Here is a 24,614-nt window from a genome sequence, read left to right as displayed (position 1 = left end):
GCTCTTACATATTATTCCTTCGACTGGTACATCCAATTACAATAACTACATATTCGAAATTTGCCTTCGAATCCCCTCAACATAAAATGTGTTATTAAAGTTTAGTTGCTCTTACTAAAGAGTAGGGTCAACTCTTGCGCCACAAGGGACATCAATAATAATACAGCACCCATGTTGGGTATTTTGTTGGAATTACACTTAATTTACCCACTTCGTGTGACGGTAAAGGCTTGTGCAACGATAATGTAATAGTAATTTAAAATTTCTTAAAATATTGCCAATGAATGGGCAGCAGATGCAGGAAAATCTCAACTATAATGTGTTAACGAAATATGGTTGAGCAAGTAAGGTATTGTTAAGTTTGGGTCAAACCAAACACTAGTAACTGAAAATTAGCGTAGTGTCTGAATAAGATATTACTTTTTGGTTCTGAAAATTTGATTATTTCCTAAGGGAGCTTATATATATGTATTTTTGATTTCGAAAACTTTATTCTTTCGTAGGGGAACTTATACACAATACATGTACCTTATGCCAATTTTCTGGGAGTGAGATATGCGATTAGGGACTTTTTCGATATTAGACAGGTGCTATTCACATATCTTGAGCGTTGCCAGAATAAAGTAAAATGAACTGGAAGTGATTAAAAATGGTATACCATAAGAAGTGGACGTACTGGGTTCAGATTTTGGTTATTTGAAGTAAACAGGACTTTTTGAATCTATCCACCCCCTGGTGCCGCCATCTATGTGACGATTGGTGCGTTAGAATCTGCTATTTTTATTGATTGTCCAGTGGGAATTTCATTATATTTCATGGATGGGAAGTGAAGTTATTGCGTCAGTATGTTTGTGTTATCGGTGTGAAAATGAACTTCGAACAAAGAGCCAACATTAAATTTTGTTTTAAAATTGGTAAAACTTTTACCGAAACGTTTCTATTGATGAAACAACTTCATGGCGATAATTGCCTATCCCGTAGCAGAGTACACTAGTGGTTTCAACGTTTTCAAAATGGTCGTGAGCACATAAATGACGATCAACATGTGGGCCAATCAAAATCCGTGATCACCGGAAACTCCATCGAAACTGCGCGTGAATTCATCAAAAATCAGTCTAAATCATCATTGAAATTCATGAAAATGGAATTGAGCTTCTCCAAAACATCGATTTATCGCATTTTGACCGAACATTTGGGCTTACGAAAGGTGTGTGCTGACTGACGACCAAAAATTGCTCAGAATCCAACATTCGATCGACGTTTCTGAGCGATTATGTGACCAAAAATCACATTTTACCATTAACCACTCTCCGTATTCAGCTGATATGGCACCATGCGACTTTTTCCTTTTCGGAAAACTGCTTTTGCCCATGGAAGAAAAGCGTTATGCAGACGTAGAGGCCATTCAAAAGGCTTGCACCGGCATACTGGCGGCCATACCGGCCAACGAGCTAAAAACTCATTCGACATGCTTTTGGACCATGGAAAAAGCTGTATTGAAGCAAAAGAAGACTATTTATAATAAAATAAATTGATTTTGTCGAAAAAACCATTTGTTCTGTTTTTTTAAGTCCTGTTTACTTTGGAACGCACCTTGTAGGTCGATGTTAACATGGATATTATTTGAACAGCTAAAAACTTCGATCTGTTGTAATGCCTAAAAACTCCTATATTCTGAATCATAATACTACCAGAAAAGGACAAAGCACTTTGAGCGTCCCCTAAAGGTGTTGAGCTGTCCATTGGTCCGGTCCATTGATAGAAGACAGGACGCCAATGAGGATCCAACACGGTCCTATTTCGACGTGAGCGGGGCATGGATAACACCTCTGGCTAGCTAGCTAGCGCAAACGAGCTTGATGTTGAAAGAGCTTGAATCTGATCTAGTAGCTTCCAGAAGACTCGTTCTCCAACCTTCCCACCTAAAGCTGGATGAGCTATGTGTTTTGGTTTGCCAAAGTTAAGTTAAGCCCCAGTCGTGCAAAGCTGGACAGTGGATGTTAAAGTGCTTAGATGTTTCCTGCTCACCCTCTTCCATACAACTCTCACAACTAGCCTAACCACAGAGTTTGATTACATTTTTTATGAACGCCGTTTTTTAGGCGCTACAATGTCCCGATTAATTGCGATTTCGATCCGATTTTCAGCTCCAGCTGTTTAGAGAATTCGAACGCTATGATCTTTTTACACATATAATTTATATAAAAGCTTTGTTCTTAAAGCCTTTCTGGATCACTCGCTGCCCCATCTATAGACCATAAATTCCTAACGGCGTGTCATATGCCGTAAGTTTGTCCTTTAATATAATGGATAACTAACGGTCTTACCAGACGTTGCGACAAGTCTATTTCCAAACCATGGAGGTACTACCTAAAACACGAAGTGATTTCTTGTTTAGTTTAAGAGTCTATCCGTTGTATATTAATGGGTTTTTAAATATTTTCCGATCTTGGAGCCACCTAGTGGACATATTTATGAAATGGAAATATTATTTGATGTGGCGAATATGTCCCTGAAATATAAAATCACTTCTTTTGTAAATATGGCTTGTGGAACCACTTCGATCTTGGCGTCATCTATCGACTATGCTTTATATTATTACATAATAATATTTCTTGTGATAAACTTGTCGTAATATAAACTCAATCGGATTGCAAATACGTTTTCAGTGCCATCTGGCGGACCGAAATGACAATTCTGCTATACCTGCAACATATAAGAAATTTCCTCCAAATATAAAAAGACGTCTGTAGTAAAGATTGCTTGTAGAACCACTTTGATCTCAGCGCCATCTACCGGATATGCCTTTGTATTATTATATAATAAGATTTATTGTAATATACAAATAATAAACTTAATCGAATTGCAAATAAGCTTTCAGTGCCATCTAGCGGATCAAATTGACAACTATATTTATCTTTGCTATACCCACAAGATATACGATCCTCGTTGAAATCGTTCAATTTGCTTTTTAATCAATGTCTAGAGTCCATCAGATCTTTTCAAACTTCTCACATCTATACATATGTATGTCTCGAATAGTGAAAGATGTTACGAATAACTGTCAGTTGAACAAAACCATTATACTCCGCGCAACATGTTACGAGTGTCTAGAAATAGCCTACAAAATTATATTGTTAAACCCACAAACATGTTAGCGTGTGTATGTGCACCTAAATGTAGGCAACATAATAGCCCGAGAATTTGATTATATTCTAAGTGGCATTTGTTGGTTACCTTTGGGTTAAAACTGTGGTCCAGCGCCTGAAAGTAGACTTGTACGGCAAATATACATATAAAAATGCTTGTCTGCAGGCACATAGCAATTTTTATTTTTATTTATTTTTGCTTTGTTTACAATAACTAACAATAGCGCCAAGAATTATGAAGAACTTACTGTAAACACACCGCATGCTCGGGTAAAGGCAGGAATGCCTGCAGCACAACATGATACTAGACAATACCAGAGGAAGGATCACATGCCGTTCCTGCAAGTATGAGTGTGTGTGTGTGTGCGTGCTTGGTTGTGTGTGTTTACGACATAACTATGCGTATTATATTCTGATTTCAGACTTAATCCTCACAATTTTGCCGCCACCCGCCTGCTGCCTGCAGTGCCCCTCTCCGGGCTGGTGTTGCCTGTGCGAGTGGTAAACATGTGAAACAGCTTTCAGCCTACTGTCACGAGTGTTTCTTTTCTTGTTGTTGTTTTTGTTGTTATAGATGTTGCTGCCAGTATGTGCTAGTAAATTTACTTCTCAATATTATTTATGAGATTTTTGTTGTGCAACTCGTACTCGTTTATGAATTCCTGTCGCATTCTGCGTAATTCAAAAATATACAATACCTTACAACAGATAAGAGCTTATAGCTTTTCATGCGCGTACACACCCATATATCCACTTCTATTTGTGTGCTTGTGTGTGTGTGTGTGTGTGTGAGTTTTGCTGAATTCCAACATGTCTACGTACTCGTATAACTTTCAGCAGGTTCGTTGGCTTGTAGTGCCGTTACTTGTCCAGTGGCACGCATTGTGGAAATCTTTGTCGCAATCACAGTCCTGCATGCCGTTATAGCTTCATGTGACACGTTGATCCTGCCACGGGGTGCAATTCCAGGCGCGAATGTGAAAGCTTTTGTGTGAAGAGTTTGCCATTTTTCAGCGTCTTAACAATAAATTTCTAAAAATTTACTTTTTTGTCCACAGTAGCTAGTGGAAATATAAACGGAACTTAGGCTGGTCTTGTATAGACTAAGTAAGTATATAAAATAGTTTTCGCAGGGTTCCGATCCGATTTGGCTTTTACTGTTAAAATTCTCTATAGCTGCTTCTTAAGATTAGTTTGGAGTTTTCATGAGCCGCTCCAACCTTTTGACTTCCGACAAACACTTCTTTGCCCACGTGACACATTGTAAATGAAGCTATCTTATTAACTTTCTAAATAGCCAAGACCCATGAATCTTTTTATTTCTAAGTCCTGACCTATTCTCAACTATTCTAATCTCTAATCACAACCTAACCTCAACTAACAGATGAACCCCGAATCTAATCTGACCTAATCTAAAATAACTTAAGCCAGCCTCTTTTAATTTAGTTCAACCGAAGCTGAAATTATTTAATCGTACTTAGATTAGGTCAGATATGATGACTGATCCACAAAATGGGAATTGTACTTGGCCTACTTTATATGGTTCTTTGGGAAGCTATAAAAATATAACTCCTACATCTAATCTTATTAGTCGGTTAAGCTTTGAGTCCATTTCAAATCTGCCGATGCTTTTCATTTCTTTTCCTCTGTTCTGTCTGAGCTCCCAAGTGTTTCAGTCTTGAACTCGCAGAGATAGAACAGTCAAGAAGGAAGTGTTGAAAGATTTCTAGGATTCATAGGTTTTCTCCTATGCACATTCCACAGCTGACATTCGGTAAGAGTTTCAACCTTACAGCTTGTACAACAAAGAAAAAATTACAAGTATGAACCTCCACAACTAGAGAGAGTCCGACTTTACTGCGGTCAAAGAAGCTTACTCGAACACTCGCGATCGAGAGGGGTCAAGATCCTGTGAAGCCCGCATGAAGGGAGTGGAAAACTGACCTTTTTCCATTCTCCTGCTGACGGAGCTAGGATGCCTTTCTTTGCCACCTCGTCAGCTTGGCAATTACCTCTGATTCCGCTGGGGCTTAGGATCCAAACTAGTCTCAACACATAGTGATTCGTTACCACTGATAACGAGGCGGAATGTCATACTTGGTTTAAACTAACCGAATCTAACAGATGAATTCCGATTAAAGTCAAACCAAATGAGTGTTGATATAAAGTCAAACCTTATCCTATGTAACTTAAGCTCATCATTAATATCTCAACTTACCCTAGACTCATTTAATTTTATTCCATCTAAACACATTTAATCTTATTTTACCTCACTGCATTCTAAGTTTTTCAATGTTAAGTTTTAAGAATTGGAAGTTTTATGTTATGTTACTCAATTTACTTAATACAATCTAACTTAACTTAACTTAACTTAACTTAACTTAACTTAACTTAATCAAAACATAACGAAATTTAGTCTAATATTTCTTAAATTTACTTAACTTAATTTCACTTAACCGAACTTAACATAACTTAATTAAATTCAGCTTTAATTTCACATAATTTCATAATTTTAACTTAACTTCTTCAAAAAATTTAATTTAACGTAAACAAACTTAACTTAACTTAAACAAAACATAACAAAATTTAGTCTCATATTAATTGAACTACCTTCACTTAATTTCGCTTATACTCACTCAATCTGATTCAGCTCTAATTTAACATGACATAACTTAATTTCACTTAACCTTACTTAACTTACCTTACTTAAACTTCACTAAACTTAAACAAAACATAACAAAATTTTGTATAAATTACTTAAGCTTACTTAACTCAATTTTACTTGACTCAACTTACTCCGATTCAGGTCTAATTTAACATCACTTTACTTAACATCACTTTATTTAACCTTACTTAACTTAACTTTAACCAAGTTAACTAAAATAAACTTAGCTTGACTTAAACAAAACATAACTAAATTTAATAAAATATTACTTAAACTTACTTAACTTAATTTCACTTAACCTAACTTAACTTAATTTTAACCAACTTTAACATCACTTTACTTAACATCGCTTTATTTAACCTTACTTAACTTAACTTTAACTAAGTTAACTAAAATAAACTTAACTTGACTTAAACAGAACATAACAAAATTTAGTCTTATATTACTTAAACTTACTTAACTTAATTTCACTTAACCTAACTTAACTTAACTTTAACCAACTTTAACATCACTTTACTTAACATCGCCTTATTTAACCTTACTTAACTTAACTTTAACCAAGTTAACTAAAATAAACCTAACTTGACTTAAACAAAACATAACAAAATTTAGTTTTATATTACTTAAACTTACTTAACTTAATTTTACTTAACTTAACATAACTTTATCCGATTCAGCTCTAATTTTAATTTAACTGAACTTTACTTAACCTAACTTAAACTAATTTAGCTCTAATTTAACATCACATAACTTAACTTAACTTGACTTAACTTAACTTAACATAACTTAATCTGACTTATCTTGGCAGTCTTAAGGGGGTATTCTACTCTAGAATTTTGAAAAATTCGATTTTTTTTCATATATTTAAAGTTTAGACCCTTAAGAACATATCCTCCAAAGGATTTTTAAATATTAAAATTATTTTAAGAGCTACAGTTACTTTAGCGACGCAGTACCTAGCACGGTTCGGCCGTATCCAATTTTTTAAACGCTATTTTCTCGAAACTACTTTTTTCCTCACAGTACCGGCATTATCTCAAGTTCAATACAACCGATTTACTTGAAATTTTGTGTGAACTTTCTTTATATAATCCTTTATCGTTCCTACCAGCATCGTGTCAAATTTTTTTTTTGTAATTTTAAAAAAATTCAGGAATTTCAAAAAAAAAGCGTAAAAAATGATTTTTATTTTCAGGCAGTCGCCATTTTTCAAAAAATTTGTTTTCTTGTTCCCTGAGGTAGGGACTATAACAGCATCCTTACTGATTAAGAATTTCTTTTGATTTTTTTTTTCAGATCACCAGGAGAGTCAGGATCAATGTCGCCAGGATGCGCCATTTTTTTTTACACCTGTCTCTCCCCCCTTTAATTATTTTAATTTTTAATATTTTTTTGTAAAATTTGTTTTCTGTATTCTTAAGATATCAATAAAAACACCATAAAAAGATGGATAGTAAGCATATATTTTGGTTTTTTTTTTAATAAAATTCAAAAACCTGCCCAAAATTTGATTTCTAGACTAGAATACCAACACTAACCAACACTCTATGTTTCTAGTAGTAAAATTTAGAACAGTGACGGATTCCGACCAACCTTTAAATTGCAGTATCTTTGGAATTGCCCCAATATTTATGACCATTCATATTTCTCTTCACTGTCTCATATATAGGCATCTTATGTCTTCTGCTAGAGACTAAAAAATTACCAAACTCCACGCTTCGGTATCTGCCACGCCACAAAGTGGACCTTATTGCAGCAAGTTGCCATATGCCGAAGCCTTTTGTGTCACATCACGAATGCAGGCGGCTCAGCAAGGCATGATTAATGTTCGCAAGCAAAAGTCAGGCATGTAAGACATGTAAGGGCTAAAAATGCTTAATATTTACATATGCGAGCATAATTCAACACAAATACACATACACATGTATGCCTGGTGAGAGTAAGAGAAATAAAAATAAAATGTGCCAACAACTGAAAACTTGTCGTAAAAGTCCGGCATTATCAGGCACTTTCGACTGCTTATTGAAATGACATTTTTACCCAAAAAGATATATTTTTGCATAATAGAATAGCATTTCCAGTGAGCATGTGTAGATATTTGCAGCTGTGCGTATGTGTGCTCACTTGCATAGTTTACATTTTTAGGTATTTTCGACCAAAATTAATATTTTAATTCAGCTTTAGGCCGAAACGATATAAAGCAAAGGACCTGCTGCAACCAAAGCCATTACAACGCACATATACAGACATACGTCTGATTTTTTCACACACACATGTTTGCATATGTTGTTACATAAATTGTCCTTTTTTCGTACGAAATTTCATTTCCCAAGCACTCTTCACAAACTATGCAAATGCTGAGGAGTTTATACTCTAACATACTGAGGTATGCTCTTGAAATGTGGATTTGGTATTGTTGTTTAATATGATTTTTGTGATTTCATACAGCTGGTTAAGTCAGTTGCACTTATACGGGTTTACTTTATTGGGGTAACCAATTTAATTTGCAGCTTTTGCTGGAATTTTTTTTACTGAAGTACTCTGTTGTCACTATTAGGGAAATTGCTGTGCAGCTGCTGGTTATTTGCATAGTGGAGGTATATATTTTTCGGTACGTGTGTATAAATATGCTTTCCTTAATACAGTCCGAAAAATTCTAACTGAGTATATATTGTACATTTAATAAATATAATAATCATACTGTGAGCACTTCAGTGGGTACATGGCGTACATGGCGTATGAGTGATATTTCACTGTAATGTAATAAAATGTAAAATGTAAATAAGAAGTGCTTGGCGTTTATTGTTACATTTGCTTGCTCGGTTGAATATTTGCATGATTTGAGGTCCACTTTAGAGGCGCTGTAGCCGAGTTATTGTTACTGATCCGTCCGGTCTATATTTGGAGCATTTTTTGCCTACTCAAAAGCAAAACTTCAGCATATATGAAAACGCTGTAGTTGAGATGTTTCTACAAATCGTCTCTTTCACTCCGAAAACTGAACTCTTACTATACGACTACGGAGCATAGTAGAAAGTTAAAACCTCTTATTGACTTTTACAATTACAAAAAACAGTCGCTGGGTGTGTCACTTAGAGTTTAATAATATTATAACAAGAACTTTGCCACATCCAAACAAAAATGTCCGAAACCTTACAAACATATATAAAAATTATCAACGTGACGAGCCATGTCCGTCTGTCTGTCCGTATATAGGTGAACTAGTCCACCACTTTTAGAAACATCGCACAGGTAATTTTCCTCTTTGTCGAGACAGTTGATATCGGACCACTATGGCTTATAGCTGCCATACAGATCGATCAACCTCAAGTCCTTGTATGGAACTGTTTTATTTGTAAATAGTGAGACCGAAGTTAACATTTTTTCTTGCTGATAATTATTTTTTGGCTGCTTTTAGTTCGTTGGTTGGATGAAAGATAAGCTTCGGACCACGGGGGCCGCATTTCGACCATCATTGGGCACATTGTGCTCCCAGATAGTAACCGATTTAAGTCTAATCCAACAACTCAGATGATTTGGTGAATTATCAGATTCTTTACCACCCCAGCTGCCCAATGTCTCTTAAGATGGAGTTGTGGAAGCCGTAGAATATATCCCTTCTTATCCGGTTGAAATCTGGGTATTCACGTAGATGATGTTCCGGTGTTTCAACATGCGCTGCGCATGCCTTGCATTGTGCCAAATCCACTTTTTCCATTTTCTGAAGGTGAGCTTCTAAGGGTAGATGCCCTGTGATGATCCCCACAATGTTGCTAAGTAAATTTTTGTAAAGAAATTGAAGCTTTTGGTCTAACCACCTTCAAAACTACCCAAAGTAACTTTGCGGAATGCCTTGTGCTAGCACTGTTCTAAGACTTGAGATCCACTGCTACAAGTAACTCTTGAATGAGCTAAACGGCCTGAAGCAGATTAGGGGAATTGTGCCTTCAGCTACACCGAGCGGACCTTGTTTGAAAAATTAGCTTTTCCTCTATACCCAGACGATATTAGCTGAGTTGCCTACTAAAAGTCTAGTAATTGCCAGTAAGTGAGATTAATTATTGATACTATGGATAGTCTTAACTGCCACTTGGCTATTCACCAGAAGCTTTATGGACTCGCTGGTTAGAGCAGAAGCCCACTTGACACCTTTTGTTTTGCCAAAAATGTCTGCCTGAATACCAAGTGGTAGGCATTTAGTTTCAAGCTGCATTCTGTGTATGGATTACTATTGAAGAAGCCCACTCCTCTTTCTGTTTTAACTTTTGATACGTCAGTGAATGTATAGATTTCGCAGTTGGAAGGGTCAATCACAGAACCATTGGCCCAATATTTTATACTGGGAAATTAAAATTTTGTGTTTAATTCCTTATGGATCTCCTTTTAACAAATGTGGTATGATACAATGTCCGTAGCCTGGTACCAGCTGGCCGTAAGCATTGCCTCATACCTCACTTGTATGTACTATATATTGGCCGGAAGTTGAGGATAACCTCCAGAGCTTTTGTAGAAGTGGTTTCCATTGCGACCGTTAGCCCCAGCAAGCAGGAAACATACGTTAGCTTGGGACAAGTGATACTTGTATAGGGCCAATGGATAATGTAGAGTTGTAAACCCCACTTTGAGGCAATAACTCTTTGTAGGAGTTGCAGATTCGAAGAGTTTGGAAGCTATGCCCTTAATATGTTCTCTCCAGCTTAGTTTTATATCTGGGAAAACTGTGAGATATATGACATAGCTCGATAGTGCAATAGTTCTACCCCTTAAGGAGCAAAAGAAAAAGATATTAAAATTCAAAGTACTGTGAGGTTGTTCGCATAACAGACAACCTTGAAGTTCTCCCTGTTGAGGAGAAGTAATAATGCGTTCATATAGGTAACCCAAAGCAAGGGGGATAGGATGCCTTCCTGCCCAACGTGGATGGATTGTCTTTTTTGTTTAGCGTATAGCTGAACCAGGCCAACAGGTTCTGGTTAAAGTCAAAAGAAGCGATATTCAATAACAGCATTGTTGAATGAATCTTCCACGTCAATAAATGTCGCCAGGGTGAGTTATCGTTTTTGTAGGGAATATAAAATTTTCCCAACTACTTACATGTAGAACAGTATAAACGGATTTCTCTTTGACATACGGTTTGGCGGGATTGGTTCGAAATATCTCGCATCTGACAGTGGGAAATGTGTATTTAGTATTATTTTTATTGAATCCTTTAAATTCGATGTCCTATCGTCTTGATTGCTAACCATTAGTCACCACTGAATCGCAATGGAGGGACCCAGTTCTTTTTTTGTAGTAAATTTTTTATTAATTCGTAAATTCAAGTCTTGGCTAACTATGAATTTGTCCACTACCGAAAATTGTAAATATTTGGCGGGACAATTTTTGCTAGGAATTATATATTATAATTACAAAAATATACTTGTAATAAAACGGGTGATCCAAGTGGAGGTACTTTTTTCATTTTCTTCCAACAAAACGGCGTCACATCGCATCACTGTATTTATTGAGAAAACACTGCGGTGATCAGATAATTTTATTTTACGTTTTGGGCCTTTGAGCATATGTAAATTCTAAATCTCTTAAAATCTCGATTTGGTCAAAACATCGCTTTTATATCGAACAAATCATCGAAAATTGGACTCAACTGATTGACCATCTGAAACGTAGCCGCGGTCAACATTTGAAAGAGGGACTCTTCATCTTCTGTTCTTTCGAATGATAGTTTATATTCCCCAATAAATTTGAAGTTTCTGGGGTTCTTCTCTAAAAAAATTGGGGAACCTCGAAATGGATCACCCTTTAATATGTGAAAGTGTTACTTTAAATCATGATCTAATTTCAAATTTTCTTTTATTTTCTTTCCAGCTTATACTTTTAATATTAGCGTTAAATGAAAGAAGTTTGCCACTGCGTATACGTAACGTTTGAAGTTTATACCAATAACTTCAGCATCATATGGATTGAGTGGGATATGGCGTATACGTAACATTTGGTGAGTGTTTTTTTTGCAAATTAAATTGTTATGAATTATTTCTCCGTTTGATGTTTATGATGAGTAATTTTGAATCGCTGCGTTGAATTTGAGATTTTTCTTCATTTGAAACTTATATTCCCGTGGAGAACTTTGATTATTTTCCGATCAGAGTCATAGCTGCCTTAATTTCATTGCCGCTTATTGGAGGAAAGATAATGTCATATTTTTGATGTAAAATAATGAAAATAACTAGAGTCTCATGATCATGAGTTTAGTTTGCTTTTAGCAGATACTCATACTCTTTTTTGGTCGTTCTGTTTGTTAAAATTTGTTAAAGTAAGAATGTAGTCTGTTCCAAAGAGACCCAACATCGACAAGCAGAGACCATTTTTATTTTACACAAACCTTTTCTTTTACTACAACGAGTTGAGAAATAAGTACGGTATCTATTAGAGGAATGACGTTGAAAATATCATAAAAAGGGGGCAGATAGATTTATTTAAAATTTGTTTAAGCTTCAAATTTCAATAAAACATTATCAATACTGAACTTGTAACAGACAAAAAAAAAATAAATATAAAACATATTGGTTTTACAAAGACTGCTTCAAACTTTCGAATCTTCATACTACTTGTAAAATGCCCGACCATGCGTTGAGTCTAAAGATCTTTACGTGTGCAAAAACTTTCTTAGAAGTAGATAAACTTCTTTATCGTGCGGCTTTTAGGAGACTAGATCGATACAGCATGGGTCTCTTACTTTAAGTTATCCTATCGAAAAAGCTTTAAGTGGTTAAACACAGGCAGAAGGCCGAAAAAGGCGAATTTTTCAGAACTTTTTCTGCGAAAACGTTTAAATTTGTTGATCCAAAAATTTATTTTCGACCAAAATTTCGGCTTAAAATTGCTTATAAAAAAAAACATATTTATCGGTGAGAAGAAATCTTCTATTAGTAACTAAAAAATATATATAAGAAGTTGGTGTTAAAATTTGAGGCTAAACAGTGTAGCCATTTTCGAATAATGTTAGTCACCGACTTTGAAAATACCATTTGGCCTTTTACTTCCAAGCACTCTGAAACGCCTTTTAAAATTTGCGTGTAACTTCCAAAATATTCACCGGAACAATGTGAAATTTTCTGTGTGTATTCTTAAATATAAGTAGATTAAGAATATAAAATAAAAAAAAATTTTTTTTTAAAGTATAACAGTATATAACCCCTTAATCAAAATCAATTTTCTAAGGAGGTTGATTCAAAGTGCTATGTACTATATACGGATTGTATTATTTTGATCACTTCTAGGCACCACTTGCGTTAGATTTGGGAAAGAAAATAAATGAGTGGTCTTTTATATATTTTTTTTGTGTTAAAAAATGTTAAAAACCGTACAAAATTCAGTAGAGAAGCTAGACAAGCGAATTGCTAGTTTTGGTTTTCAGTTTACATAAAGATCACTTCACAAAGACTCTCCAAATACTTGTATGTAAAATGAAGTTATTGCGTTTTAAGTGTCAGTATGTTTGTGTTTTCGGTGCAAAAATGAGCTTCGAACAAAGAGCCATTAATTTTATTTTTGTTTTAAAATTCGTAAAATTTTTACCGAAACGTTTCAATTGATGAGGCAAGTTTATGGCGTAAAAGGGTGCACGAGTGGTTTCAACGTTTTCAAAATGGTAGTGAGGACATAAATGATGATAAACATGTGGACCAATCAAAATCAAAATCCGTGATCACCGGAAATTCCATCGAAACTGTGCGTGAACTCGTCAAAGATCAGCCGAAATCATCATTGAAATTCATGTAAATGGAATTGAACATCTCCAAAACATTAATTTATCGCGTGTTGACCGAACATTTGGGCTTACGAAAGGTGTGTGCACGGTTTGTTCCGCACAAATTGACTGACGACCAAAAATTGCTCAGAATCCAACATTCGAAGGACGATTCTTCTTCTTCTTAATTGGCGTAGACACCGCTTGCGCGATTATAGCCGAGTTAACAACAGCGCGCCAGTCGTATCTTCTTTTCGCTACGTGGCGCCAATTGGATATTCTAAGCTTATTGATTATTTGACTAAAAATCACATTTTAACCATTAACCACCCCCCGTATTCACCTGATATGGCACCGTGCGACTTCATCCTTTTCGGAAAAATGCATTTGCCCATGAAAGAAAATCGTTATGCAGACGTAGAAGTCATTCAAAAGGCTTGCACCGGCATACTGGCGGCCATACCGGCCAACGAGCTAAAACACTCGTTCGACATGCTTTTGGACCGTGCAAAAAACTGTATTGAAGCAGAAGGAGACAATTTTGAATAAAATAAATTGATTTTGCCGAAAAAACCAATTGTTCTGTTTTTTGTTTTAAGTCCTGTTTACTTTGGAAAGGACCTTGTATAATTTGGACAATAATGTTGCAGGGATATTTAGTTCAATTTAGACGTTTTGCCATGCTAATCGGTTCTTTACAAATCCCAATCATGAGTGCCTTAGTTAGAGATCTGATTTTGTGTAGAGTAATTGCTCTCACAAACAGAGTAATGCGTCTTCCGTCTGAGTTTGAGATGAGCTCTAGCTTGTGAGACTGCACCAACTCATTAAACCAACTAACCGAAACTCTACCATAATACCAAGGTCGTTGATTTTAACACAGATTAACTGATATCGTTTGTTGTACAATTGAACTAATTACCACAAAAGTATTGAAAAACTGCAGTAATCACCATTTCTTAAAGTTGTCCGTCGTTCCTTCGTTCCCCTACTCTCTGCCTTAATGTGCTTTCCTTTTTTCAAATTGATGAGATAATTACCATAATTTGCTTACTTTTTAAGTCGCTCTTTAAAAATTTCTGCAGCAGAAAGTGGCAATTTTAAATCATTGGCCGCGACCACTCTCTTACTGCCAGACAAGCATTTTTCGCATTTTTCGTAATCGCTTTCCACCGCCTTCGCTATCAACTTAAAAATGAAATTTTTCGCTTTTCTGCGCTCATTAGTGCAAAGAATTAACGGAACAATTGCTAGATATCAACTCGCATGCGTTTTATTTGTGGCTTCTTGTTATCGGCAGACAGCAGTCGGACGGCCACACGGGCAGCCAGCCAGCGCAACGACCAGCCAACTATCCAACCGGCCAAGCGTTCAGCCAGCCAACCGTCCAACCGGCCAACCGTTCAGCCAGTCAAGCAAACAAAATTTTTAGTTTCACTGATTTCGCCGCGCAATTCCAATAAACTCGCTTAACTGAGAGAGTGTATGTATATATGTGTGTGCATCTGTGTGTACATTTGTGCGTGTGTGTGTTTGTGCGGGCGCAAAAGCAATTAATTTGATTGCCTACTTACAGTTCACATTCAGCGTGACAGTTGTCTCCAGCTTATGACCCTCGGAGATGGCACGATTCCAAACGACGCATTTATATTTGGCGCCATCGTCAGCGCGTCTTGGCAGTATTTGTAATGTTGCATTGGTGTAATGATTTTTGGAGCCGCCTTTCAGTATGTACGATTGTAACGGTACGCTGCTGCCCTCGCGAAACCAACTGCAATAACAATAAAAACATGTATCACGGTATAAAATGTGAAAAAGCCAGAGAGAGAGGGAAAGTGAAATATTGTAAATGAAGAAGGTAGGGCACATGCACGCAAATACATAAATATATATATTTGTATGAATACTGACATACATATATATATATATATATATATATATGTAAGAAATTATATATATCAAAGTCTATTTGTACAATCAAGTGTAGCTATCGCTTGGCTGGCGCATTAGAGCAGGACGCCTTGGCGAAATTACAAAATAATTTATCGAATTTCTTGTCCGACTTGACTATCTCGCGTTGCTCATTCTATGTCTGTGTGTGTTGCTTTGTTTGTTCGTGTATGTGTGCTCCTGCAGCAAATCGTTTTACTTTTCGTTGCTCATTTCTTTTTAATTAAGTCTTAATGTCGCTGTGGCTTCAGTGATTCTTTCGTACTTTGCTTTGTGGAGTACTGGCGGAAAGTAGATTGCGTGTCTGTAGTAGAAACCGATACTAGGCGAAAAATGTCTAATTCGAATTTGAAATAATCAGCCTATTCTGTAAGAATCTTCTTCAAGTCAGCTACGATGTATATAAATATTTTTTTGATTTAAAATTTGAATTAAAGAAGAGCCTTTTAAATTTAAAATTTTTTTTCGTATAATCGGAAAGAAGAAGGAAGAAATAGGCGTTTCTTTAACAGATTACGCAAGTTTTGAAATTTAAAAAATATCAATTTCCCAAAGTTTCAAGGCAATCACAGTAAAAGTGTAGGAAGTAGTACCTTTGGGAGCGCGGCCCGTCAGGCCAGATTGCTCGGCTACTGCAATCTGCGATAGTGTTTTTCTTGAAACATCGTTTTCAAAGTTCTCTGACTACGTGATTGCTGTCAATACCTGTACTGACCATGAGGGCTGACTATGAGTGAAAGAATGTGTGTTCACTCCATACTTGGCGAATGTGAAGGAGCGACTGCAGGCAATCGTATGCAAAATACGACGCGTTTTGCGGAGTGTTTGGGGTTCCAAAAACTCCTCTCAAAACAGGCTGTATGCCGCAACGTTTCAACGGATGCTATGCAGTTTCTGTTAGCTGTACCTCCTCTTGACCTGATTGTCATATAGGGTGTTGCATTCAGGTTAAGCAGTGGCTTGAGTGTGTTACCGCTGTTTAATGACTGAATATCCGACATGGTCAAGTGAAGGTAGCAATACCGCTCAGACAATAGTCCTATCGGTCGAGTGACTTCTGAGTGCATTCGGTACGTTGATTTGTTAAGGGTAGCCCAGACTTCAGATTATGTCGGGGTTTGGTTCTGGGCCTCTAAATGCATTTTTGCATCGTAGGAACCTGTCTGATAGGTCGGGGTGTTAGTGTGGAGCTCGGTTCGTGGATTGATTGCATGTTATTGCTGTGACATTAGGGATCTGGGTGGTATGGTGGTTAGATGGACTGATCAACGTTTATTTTGAACAATTATGGTCGTTTAGACGACAAAGGCGTTTAACTGAGAATTAGAGTTAGCTTTTTGTCTGAATGGTGTGTGCGTATAATGTGCGTATGGGGTCCAACCCCTGGTCACTAGTCCAGAGCAGTATGGAATTCTGACGGGAGACCTAATTCTGGTAACACACGAGGTCTTGAAATTCACTCCAACCTGCTCATACGGACTGGACCTTCGGGGAGTATCGAGGTGGTTAAAACCGAATGCTGGGAGAACGTACACTTTACTCAATTGGACGTAGATTTAGTTGTTTTAGGGAATCAAATTACTATATACACTTTATTTATTTGTACATTTGCTTTAAAATAGGCTTCAGTTTCGGTGATCACCTATTCATTCGACGAAAAATTCTTCCCAGCAAATATTCTTTTAAGATCTGAGAACAGGAAATAGTCGTTGAGGGAGAATCTGGAGAATTGGATGGATGCGCAAGCAATTCCAAGCCCAATTCATGAATTTTTGTCATCGTTTTTACTGAAACCGGCCGCTTTTCAGTAACGCTTTGTAGTAGTCGCTGTGGGTGGTTCTTCCTTACTCAAGGTAGTCAATAAAAATTATGCCATGCTTTGGAGCGGATTCATTGTGTGCAGTCCACTTGGATGACTGTCGACTAGACTTCGGAGTGAAATGATGGAGCCATGTTTTATTCATTGTCACATATCGGCGCAAAAACATATTTATTACGCTTAAGCATCTCTAAATATTTATTTGTCAACCGTTCTGAAAACCATTGTCAGATGAATAGGTGATCCTAAAATAATATGATATGCAACAGTTGATATCAGCATCTAAGTATTTGATGACTTTCCAATTGACCTAAATTCCATTGCGTTATTTTTTTTTATGAAACAAGAAGAACAGCGACTGCAATGAAGCAATTATACTCTTCAGGTGTATAAAAAGATCTTTAACTTGATTTTGGTCGACCGTTGTATGGCATATATATTATATCAAATATCTTTCGATTTGAAAAATATTTTCCGGGATGGGGGCGTTGCATTGGCCACTAATCTGTGCCAAATTAAAAAAAAAATAACTGTCAAACAAAAAAGTTTTCCATACAAGGATATGATTTTGATTGGTAATTTTGTATGTTGCATATATGCTATAGTGGTCCGATATCGACGGTTATGAAAAACGAGCTGGTTCTTAGGAAAATGAAGGCATGTGTAGAATTTCAGCTTAAAAACTGAGGTACTACTTCGTGAACATGTCCAAATTTATTCAGCTTGCCTCGCTGATGAAATAAATATATTCTTTCAGTTTCGCCGGCGTTTGCTTCGTTGACACCCAGAACATCATGGCAAACAGAAATCGTTCAGGGTGTATAAAAACGTCTGAAATTCGAGTGAAAACTATTAAGAAAACGACTCCAAGCTCTGAACGATAAAAGTAATAGGAAAGCTAAGATTTCTTTTCATATTTTTTCTTTATATAAAAAGAGAAATGCGTTATCAACTTAATATTTCTTTGTGCACTAATACTTCTACGCTAATCAACTCTTTGTGATATAGCCAAGGGTTAGCGAAGGAGAAACTTAACTGTGCGAAAAGTTGAATATGAAAAAGCTCATTAATATTTAATTGAATTGAAATTTGATAACCGTTCTGAAAACCATTGTCAAATATGCATTGGCCACAACTATCAGCATCTATGCTTTAACTCAACCTAAATTCTTCTGTTAAAAATATCTATATTCAATAGCAGTCAGTTTGTCCATTAGTGATACTTCGACTTCTCTTATGAAAGTGATTTGTTAATATGTATATGGTATCAGATATCCAAATATTATGGAGTCTATGCATGAATGTCTTTTAATTCAGGCTTGGTGTGACCAAGAGTTCCGTTTTTTTGCAAAGCACTTACTTCTAATCCAAACCATATTCGTTGAACAACTTGTATTCCTTATCTTTAGTTAATATTGAGTATTTTGTAACTTTATCTATGCACGTAAACCATAAAGTACTAAATAGGCAACTGCAGCTATTAGCGAAATTGGACGCGCACCATCAAAAATGCAACAAAAAATTATAAAAATAAATAACTAAAATAAATCTCGCTGCAAGTGAAGTAAATACTCATATACTAATTTGCTACCAAGCTTTTAAAGTTTCCAGCTGCTTTGTATGCCACCGCTTCACTTCAAATTATCCTTCATAAAGTACTACACTGCGTATACGTTACATGAAAAATTCCGTTTCTGTTCTCGCACTTTGTTCTTAAGTCAACATAATTTTCGAAGTCAATCAATTTAGGTTTACTTTTAATTTCATTTTGACCTTAACTTAACTTTGCTTTACTTTCCTTTACGAACAGTTGATAGCTTAGGCTTGATTTGGCTGAGCAAAATGCAGCAATCTCAATCACACATAAAAGTGCTACAGTGCCAACTAGCAGTAGATTGGGTGCTAAAGGCACTGTGAGAGCTTTGTGACGCAAAGCAAAATTATGCTTTAAAATCTACTAAAAGATAATTCATTGCAGCGAATAATTTGTTAAGGTTTTTATGCGCCTTTTCCGTCAGACAGGTGCTTGTGTAGTCATATTTTCCGGTAGTTCTGCGATAAGTGGAGCCCTCTCTGATCGAAATTTAAATGAAATATAACCATCTTTTAAAATCGCCGGCAATGAAAAAGCAAATATTAGTAATGTGTAATGATTGTTGATAGACTTTTGTAGGACCAATGCTTTAAATCCATGTCGAGTTGACACATTTTCGAATCACTACAGCAGGAAAATTTGTTTGCTGTCCATTCTGTAGAAAGCCGTAACATTGTTCTGATCATACATTATCGTATATTTGAAGAAGAAGAGTTCATACAAGCTGATTTCATCCTAGTAGAATACAGTCATTTCTACTCGATTTTAGGCGATAATAATGTTTGATTTATCCTGACAGTAAGTCCTTGCCATTGGGAGGTTTAAAGAACTCGTAGTTTAATATAATTCTTTTATGTAACCAGCACTTCTTTTATATTAATGTGTGTGTTTCTTTAATTTGTTTCGAGTTTGTTTGCTTATGGTCTTTAAGAAATTATGTGTTTGGTACAATCTGAGTTTAATTTAGTTTGTGTTTTATTCGAAGTGACTTAACTTTGGTGCTTAATAGAGTAGTGTCAAATGAAACTGACATTCTTTATTCGTATACATTGGTGGTTAATGAGGTGCCCATTATTTAACTGGATAGTGTTTTTTTATAAGTTTGGATGGTTAAATAGAAAACTGTAATTTCTAATTGTGTAAACACTTTTATACGCTTGCAACATGTTGGTGTGGAGTATAGTATAGTTTAGTTCACCTAACGGTTGTATGTATCAACTAAAACTAATCCAGATAGTTATAGAGTTATATATAGAGTAAATGATACGAATAAAATTCTGCTTGTCTGGTAGCAACGTCTTTCGTTTGTAAAGTTTTGGAAATGTAGGCATGGCTTCGGTTCTTAATGTGTCTTAAATACATATATATATCTCAAACCATTGATGTTAAATCAACCAAACTTTTTCAATACAAATAGTTACGGTCTAACTTACTGCATTGTAAAAATAGACTAAATCGAATTTAAACCACCCGCATTACCCATATAACGGTTATGATGAAAACTAGTACAAGTGCGTCAACTCACTAAATATACTCAATGCGTAAAATTAGATAACGAATTACGCCAGATTTCGTATTCTACATAGGTTGTCTTTTACATTTCGGAATTAGAGAAAAAATATATGTTAATAATCGAAAATTGCTTAGTTCTTTTTTCGAAATATTCTTTATACCATCAATAAACACTGGTCCTTTATATAGCTTCTAGACCAAAAATTAAACTAATTTCATCAATGCATTGCTGCTGAGTGAATTAACATGGAAAGTTGAAAAAAAAAATAATAATCGCGGTGAAATGCTCGCGTTTTAATTAAATTTTTTGGCCGAGATGAATATTTTAAGTTACTGTGGACAACACAAATAGCGCTCATATGTTAAAACAGTCTGAGTAACATAAAATCAAAAATGTCAAACTTAATATGAAGTTGTGAGTGAGACCGGTTGAGACCGGTATCAAATAAGTGGATCCTGTCTTCAGCTTAACTGGTCGATGTTTACCTCATACCGATTATACTATAATTAGTCTATTGGGTTGAGTTGATATCACACATATCTAATTTAGTTAACTGCGTTGACTTTTGTACCAATATTACGGATATAAAGCCTAATATAGCAAAGTGACCAAGGGAGTTTACGACCTAGAATATAATTTAATGAGTTATGAACTTTTCGCAAAATGCTTAATTCAAAGTTTTGCATACACCTGAAAATACAGGGTGTCTCAAAATTATCGCAAGATTTAAATTTCCCGTCATTTCAAAACTTTTTCACAAATTGTGATTAAATTAAAAAATACCAAAAATGGTTGCGATGGTTGTAAAGACTTGCGTTGATTCAAAAACACAAGTCTACAAGTGGTACAAAGCCTTCAAAGACGGTCGAGCTATTCTTGACGACCTTCGACCTCTTCAACTGATGAAAATATTAAAAAACAAGAAAAAACGTTAACTTCGGCTGCACCGAAGCTAATATACGCTTCACAGGTGCATTTCTTTCAGTAACTATGTGTTCCGTTTATATGGCAGCTATATGCTATAGTTAAGCGATCTGAACAATTTCTTCGGAGATTACATTGTTGCCTTAGAAAATAATCTATACCAAATTTCGTGAATATATTTTGTAAAATGCAAAACTTTTCCATACAAGAACTTTTTTCCGATCGTTCAGTTTGTATGGCAGCTGTATGCTATAGCAAGCTGATCTGAAAAATTTCTTCGAAAATTGCATCGTTGCTTTAGAAAATAATCTATACCAAATTTCATGAATGTATCTTGTCAAATGCAAAAGTTTTCCATACAAGAACTTTTTCCGATCGTTCAGTTTGTATGGCAGCTATATGCTATAGTTAACCGATCTGAACAATTTTTTCGGCGACTACATTGTTGCCTTAGAAAATAATCTATATCAAATTTCGTGAATATATCTTGTAAAATGTGAAAGTTTTCCATACAAGAACTTGATTCCGATTGTTCAGTTTGTATGGCAGCTATATGTTATAGTGGTCCAATATCGGCAGTTCCGACAAATGAGCAGCTCCTTGAAGAGAAAATGACGTTGGCAAAATTTCAAAACGATTTCTTAAAAACTGAGGGACTAGTTCGTATATATACAGACAGACGGACATGGCTAAATCGACTCAGCTCAACATACTGATCATTTATATATATACTTTATAGAGTCTCCGACGCTTCCTTCTGGGTGTTACAAACTTCGTGACAAACTTAATATACCCTGTTCAGGGTATAAAAAGGGAAAGGTATAGCCGTTCGAATGAGTCTGATGTATATTGAGAGCATTATACTTGTAAATGCCGATTGCATCGAGCCACGATTGTAACTGAGTTTAAAGCCAAAATCGTAATGAATACCATCGATCAACTACCGTATTCATCTGAATTGGCTCTGTCTGATTCTTGCTTGTTCCACAAGTAGGAATTGCCACTCCGTGGAAGCTGTTTTTAGTCGATCGAAAGGATGAAATGAAATTCGCTGAAGGAGCTGAAGAATATCCCAAAAAGTGTTTATAAAAAATGTTCTACTATATAGTACATCTGGTGGAGATTACTTTGAAGGAGACAAAATAAATATTAATGAGTAATTTAATATGAAACGTTTTATACAATTTTTGAAATTTCCGGGTACTTTTATGTCAGAATGCATAGTTCAGTAATGAAGGTCTGTCGTTTTATACTAAACTGTCAGCTGTCGATTTGGGGTTTTTAGGGTTGTGAACACTTTACTATATAGATAGTGCCAAATTTAAATAGTGCGTTGGTTTTGAGACACCCTGTATGAAATTCCAATCTTGCGTTAAACTAGGAATACACCTTAAATCGCCATCTTTGATTCATAAGAGAGTGTGAAACCGAACTTAACTTTTACTTACTTATTTTTCACTTCTGATTTACTATGGTTGTGATATGAGCTGTTTACAGATTTAGCCTGAGTTTTATTAATTTTACATATGAAGTCAACATAGGTGTGATTCTTACTAGTTACCACATATGCAGTTAGAAGGAGGAGCTAATAGACACTGAAAATAAAATGTATACAGCTTTTCTTTACAAATTTTTACTCTAACTCCACTTGTGCTTTGTAGAGCTGCGGACAACTCCAGTATTCAAAATTAGATTATTGCATTACTATAACGCTAATATTTTTATCTTGCTCATCAAGTCGTTTACACCTGCTTTAGTGCTTTAAATCCACTTATTTCTTGGCAGCTACTTGTTTTTACATTTCCGCTTGTGTGGTGAATACTTAGTGTGTGTGTGTACTTTTTAAACTATCTAATATACATTGTATAACCATATATGTATGTATGTGTGTATGCTTGGTGAGACTAAATTTATTTACTTTCTATCCACTGACCTGTCGTTAAGTCACAATTTTCACTTAACAATTTCACTTTACTTACGTTATCGTCGGATCCGGTGAGCCACCCACACTGCTGCAAGTCAATTCTAACGGTTTATCCTCGGTGGCAATGGCTATGTTGCCCGGCGTTATCATTGGCGGATGTGGCGGTGTCAAAACTGTCAAATTGTAAAATTCCTGATGTACATCGGCACCGGTGCCTTTGGCCTTGATCCGACACTCGAAGCGGCCATTATCGCGATTGTATGAGGTGTTTTTTATTTGCAAGTCATAAATCCCACGACCTGGACGAAAATCCACTCTGCAAAAGAGAACAAGGACAAAATGTGTAAGAAAAAGAAGATGAAGTGGAGAATGGCCTGAAAGTGTGTGGGAAAAATTCATATAGATACAGATATTTCTTGATTTTTTTTTTCGGTTTTTGCAAGCACAGTGGCAACTGCATTGTGAGTGCGACGAGAGAGGGAGGCGGGTTGAGGCATATTTATATTGAAAAAGTGATAATGGTGAAAGCGTGCAAACTGCTGGCTACCGACCAGTGATGGCAGCAGCTGGCTAGCCACTCAGGGCAACAGCTGCGGTTGAAGCTCCCAGCTATGAGAGCTATGCCTGACGCTTGACGGTCGCTGCTGCTGCTGCTTCTGTGGCAACAACAAAGTTATTGTGTGCATGTCAAAGTTATTGTATGCACAGCGGCTACATTGCCACTCGGTTGCTGTGGCGGCGCAATGAAGGACAACGTTGGTGATGTTGTATACACACACCGACCCCCAACCAACAATAGCCCAGCACCTCAGCGCCTCCTCACTGCCACACCACCGCATTTGCTCCAATTTCGAGTTGGTTTGTTTGTTGATTTGTTTGTTTGCTGGCTGGCAAGTGAAAATTAGAAAATGGCAATGACAGCGCGTTTGCGCGCGCGCGCCAAGTGGCACAAGTAAACAAAAGTGTGTTGATGAAGTTGGCGCGGCAGCAATGGCGTTGGGCGGCGGTCGGAGGCTTGCTTCGTTGGTGGCAGCAGCTGCAGCCGTCGTTTTTGTTGTTTGCGTTTGGCTACTTGGCCATTTGGGCATTCTGTGTGATTTACAACAGTTTGTTGCCTTGTTGCCTCTGCCCGGCCACCATTTTTCTTTTAGTGGCCGTAAAAGTTTTTCGCCACATTTCTTGGCGACACAAAATTATTTTCGCTCTCCGCCTTGAGTTATTCCTTTTTGATATTTTTATGTGCAACTTTTTTATGCGCTTTTGTGTGGCGATTCGCAGGTTTGCTTTTAGGGAAATATTTTTAAAATATCTCATTTTCATGCCACCATC

At 36.3% G+C, this 24,614-nt stretch overlaps 1 protein-coding gene across 2 annotated transcripts in view; it reads right to left on the bottom strand.

Moving 5' to 3' along the window:
* Positions 1 to 24,614, bottom strand: part of LOC126752280 (hemicentin-1) — a 393,430-nt gene that overhangs the window by 84,202 nt on the left and 284,614 nt on the right. For both annotated transcript variants that reach the window (XM_050462979.1, XM_050462980.1), the window contains exons 3-4: positions 23,341 to 23,601; positions 15,136 to 15,332 (exon numbers count right to left, since the gene is read on the bottom strand). In XM_050462979.1, the coding sequence (XP_050318936.1) occupies positions 15,136 to 15,332; positions 23,341 to 23,601 (458 nt within the window). The remainder of the gene's footprint in view (positions 1 to 15,135; positions 15,333 to 23,340; positions 23,602 to 24,614) is intronic.

The sequence above is a fragment of the Bactrocera neohumeralis genome, chromosome 3, assembly GCF_024586455.1.
Source record: "Bactrocera neohumeralis isolate Rockhampton chromosome 3, APGP_CSIRO_Bneo_wtdbg2-racon-allhic-juicebox.fasta_v2, whole genome shotgun sequence".
In the NCBI taxonomy this organism is placed as follows: Eukaryota; Metazoa; Arthropoda; class Insecta; order Diptera; family Tephritidae; genus Bactrocera; species Bactrocera neohumeralis.
This window is presented reverse-complemented; position numbering and strand designations above follow the sequence as displayed.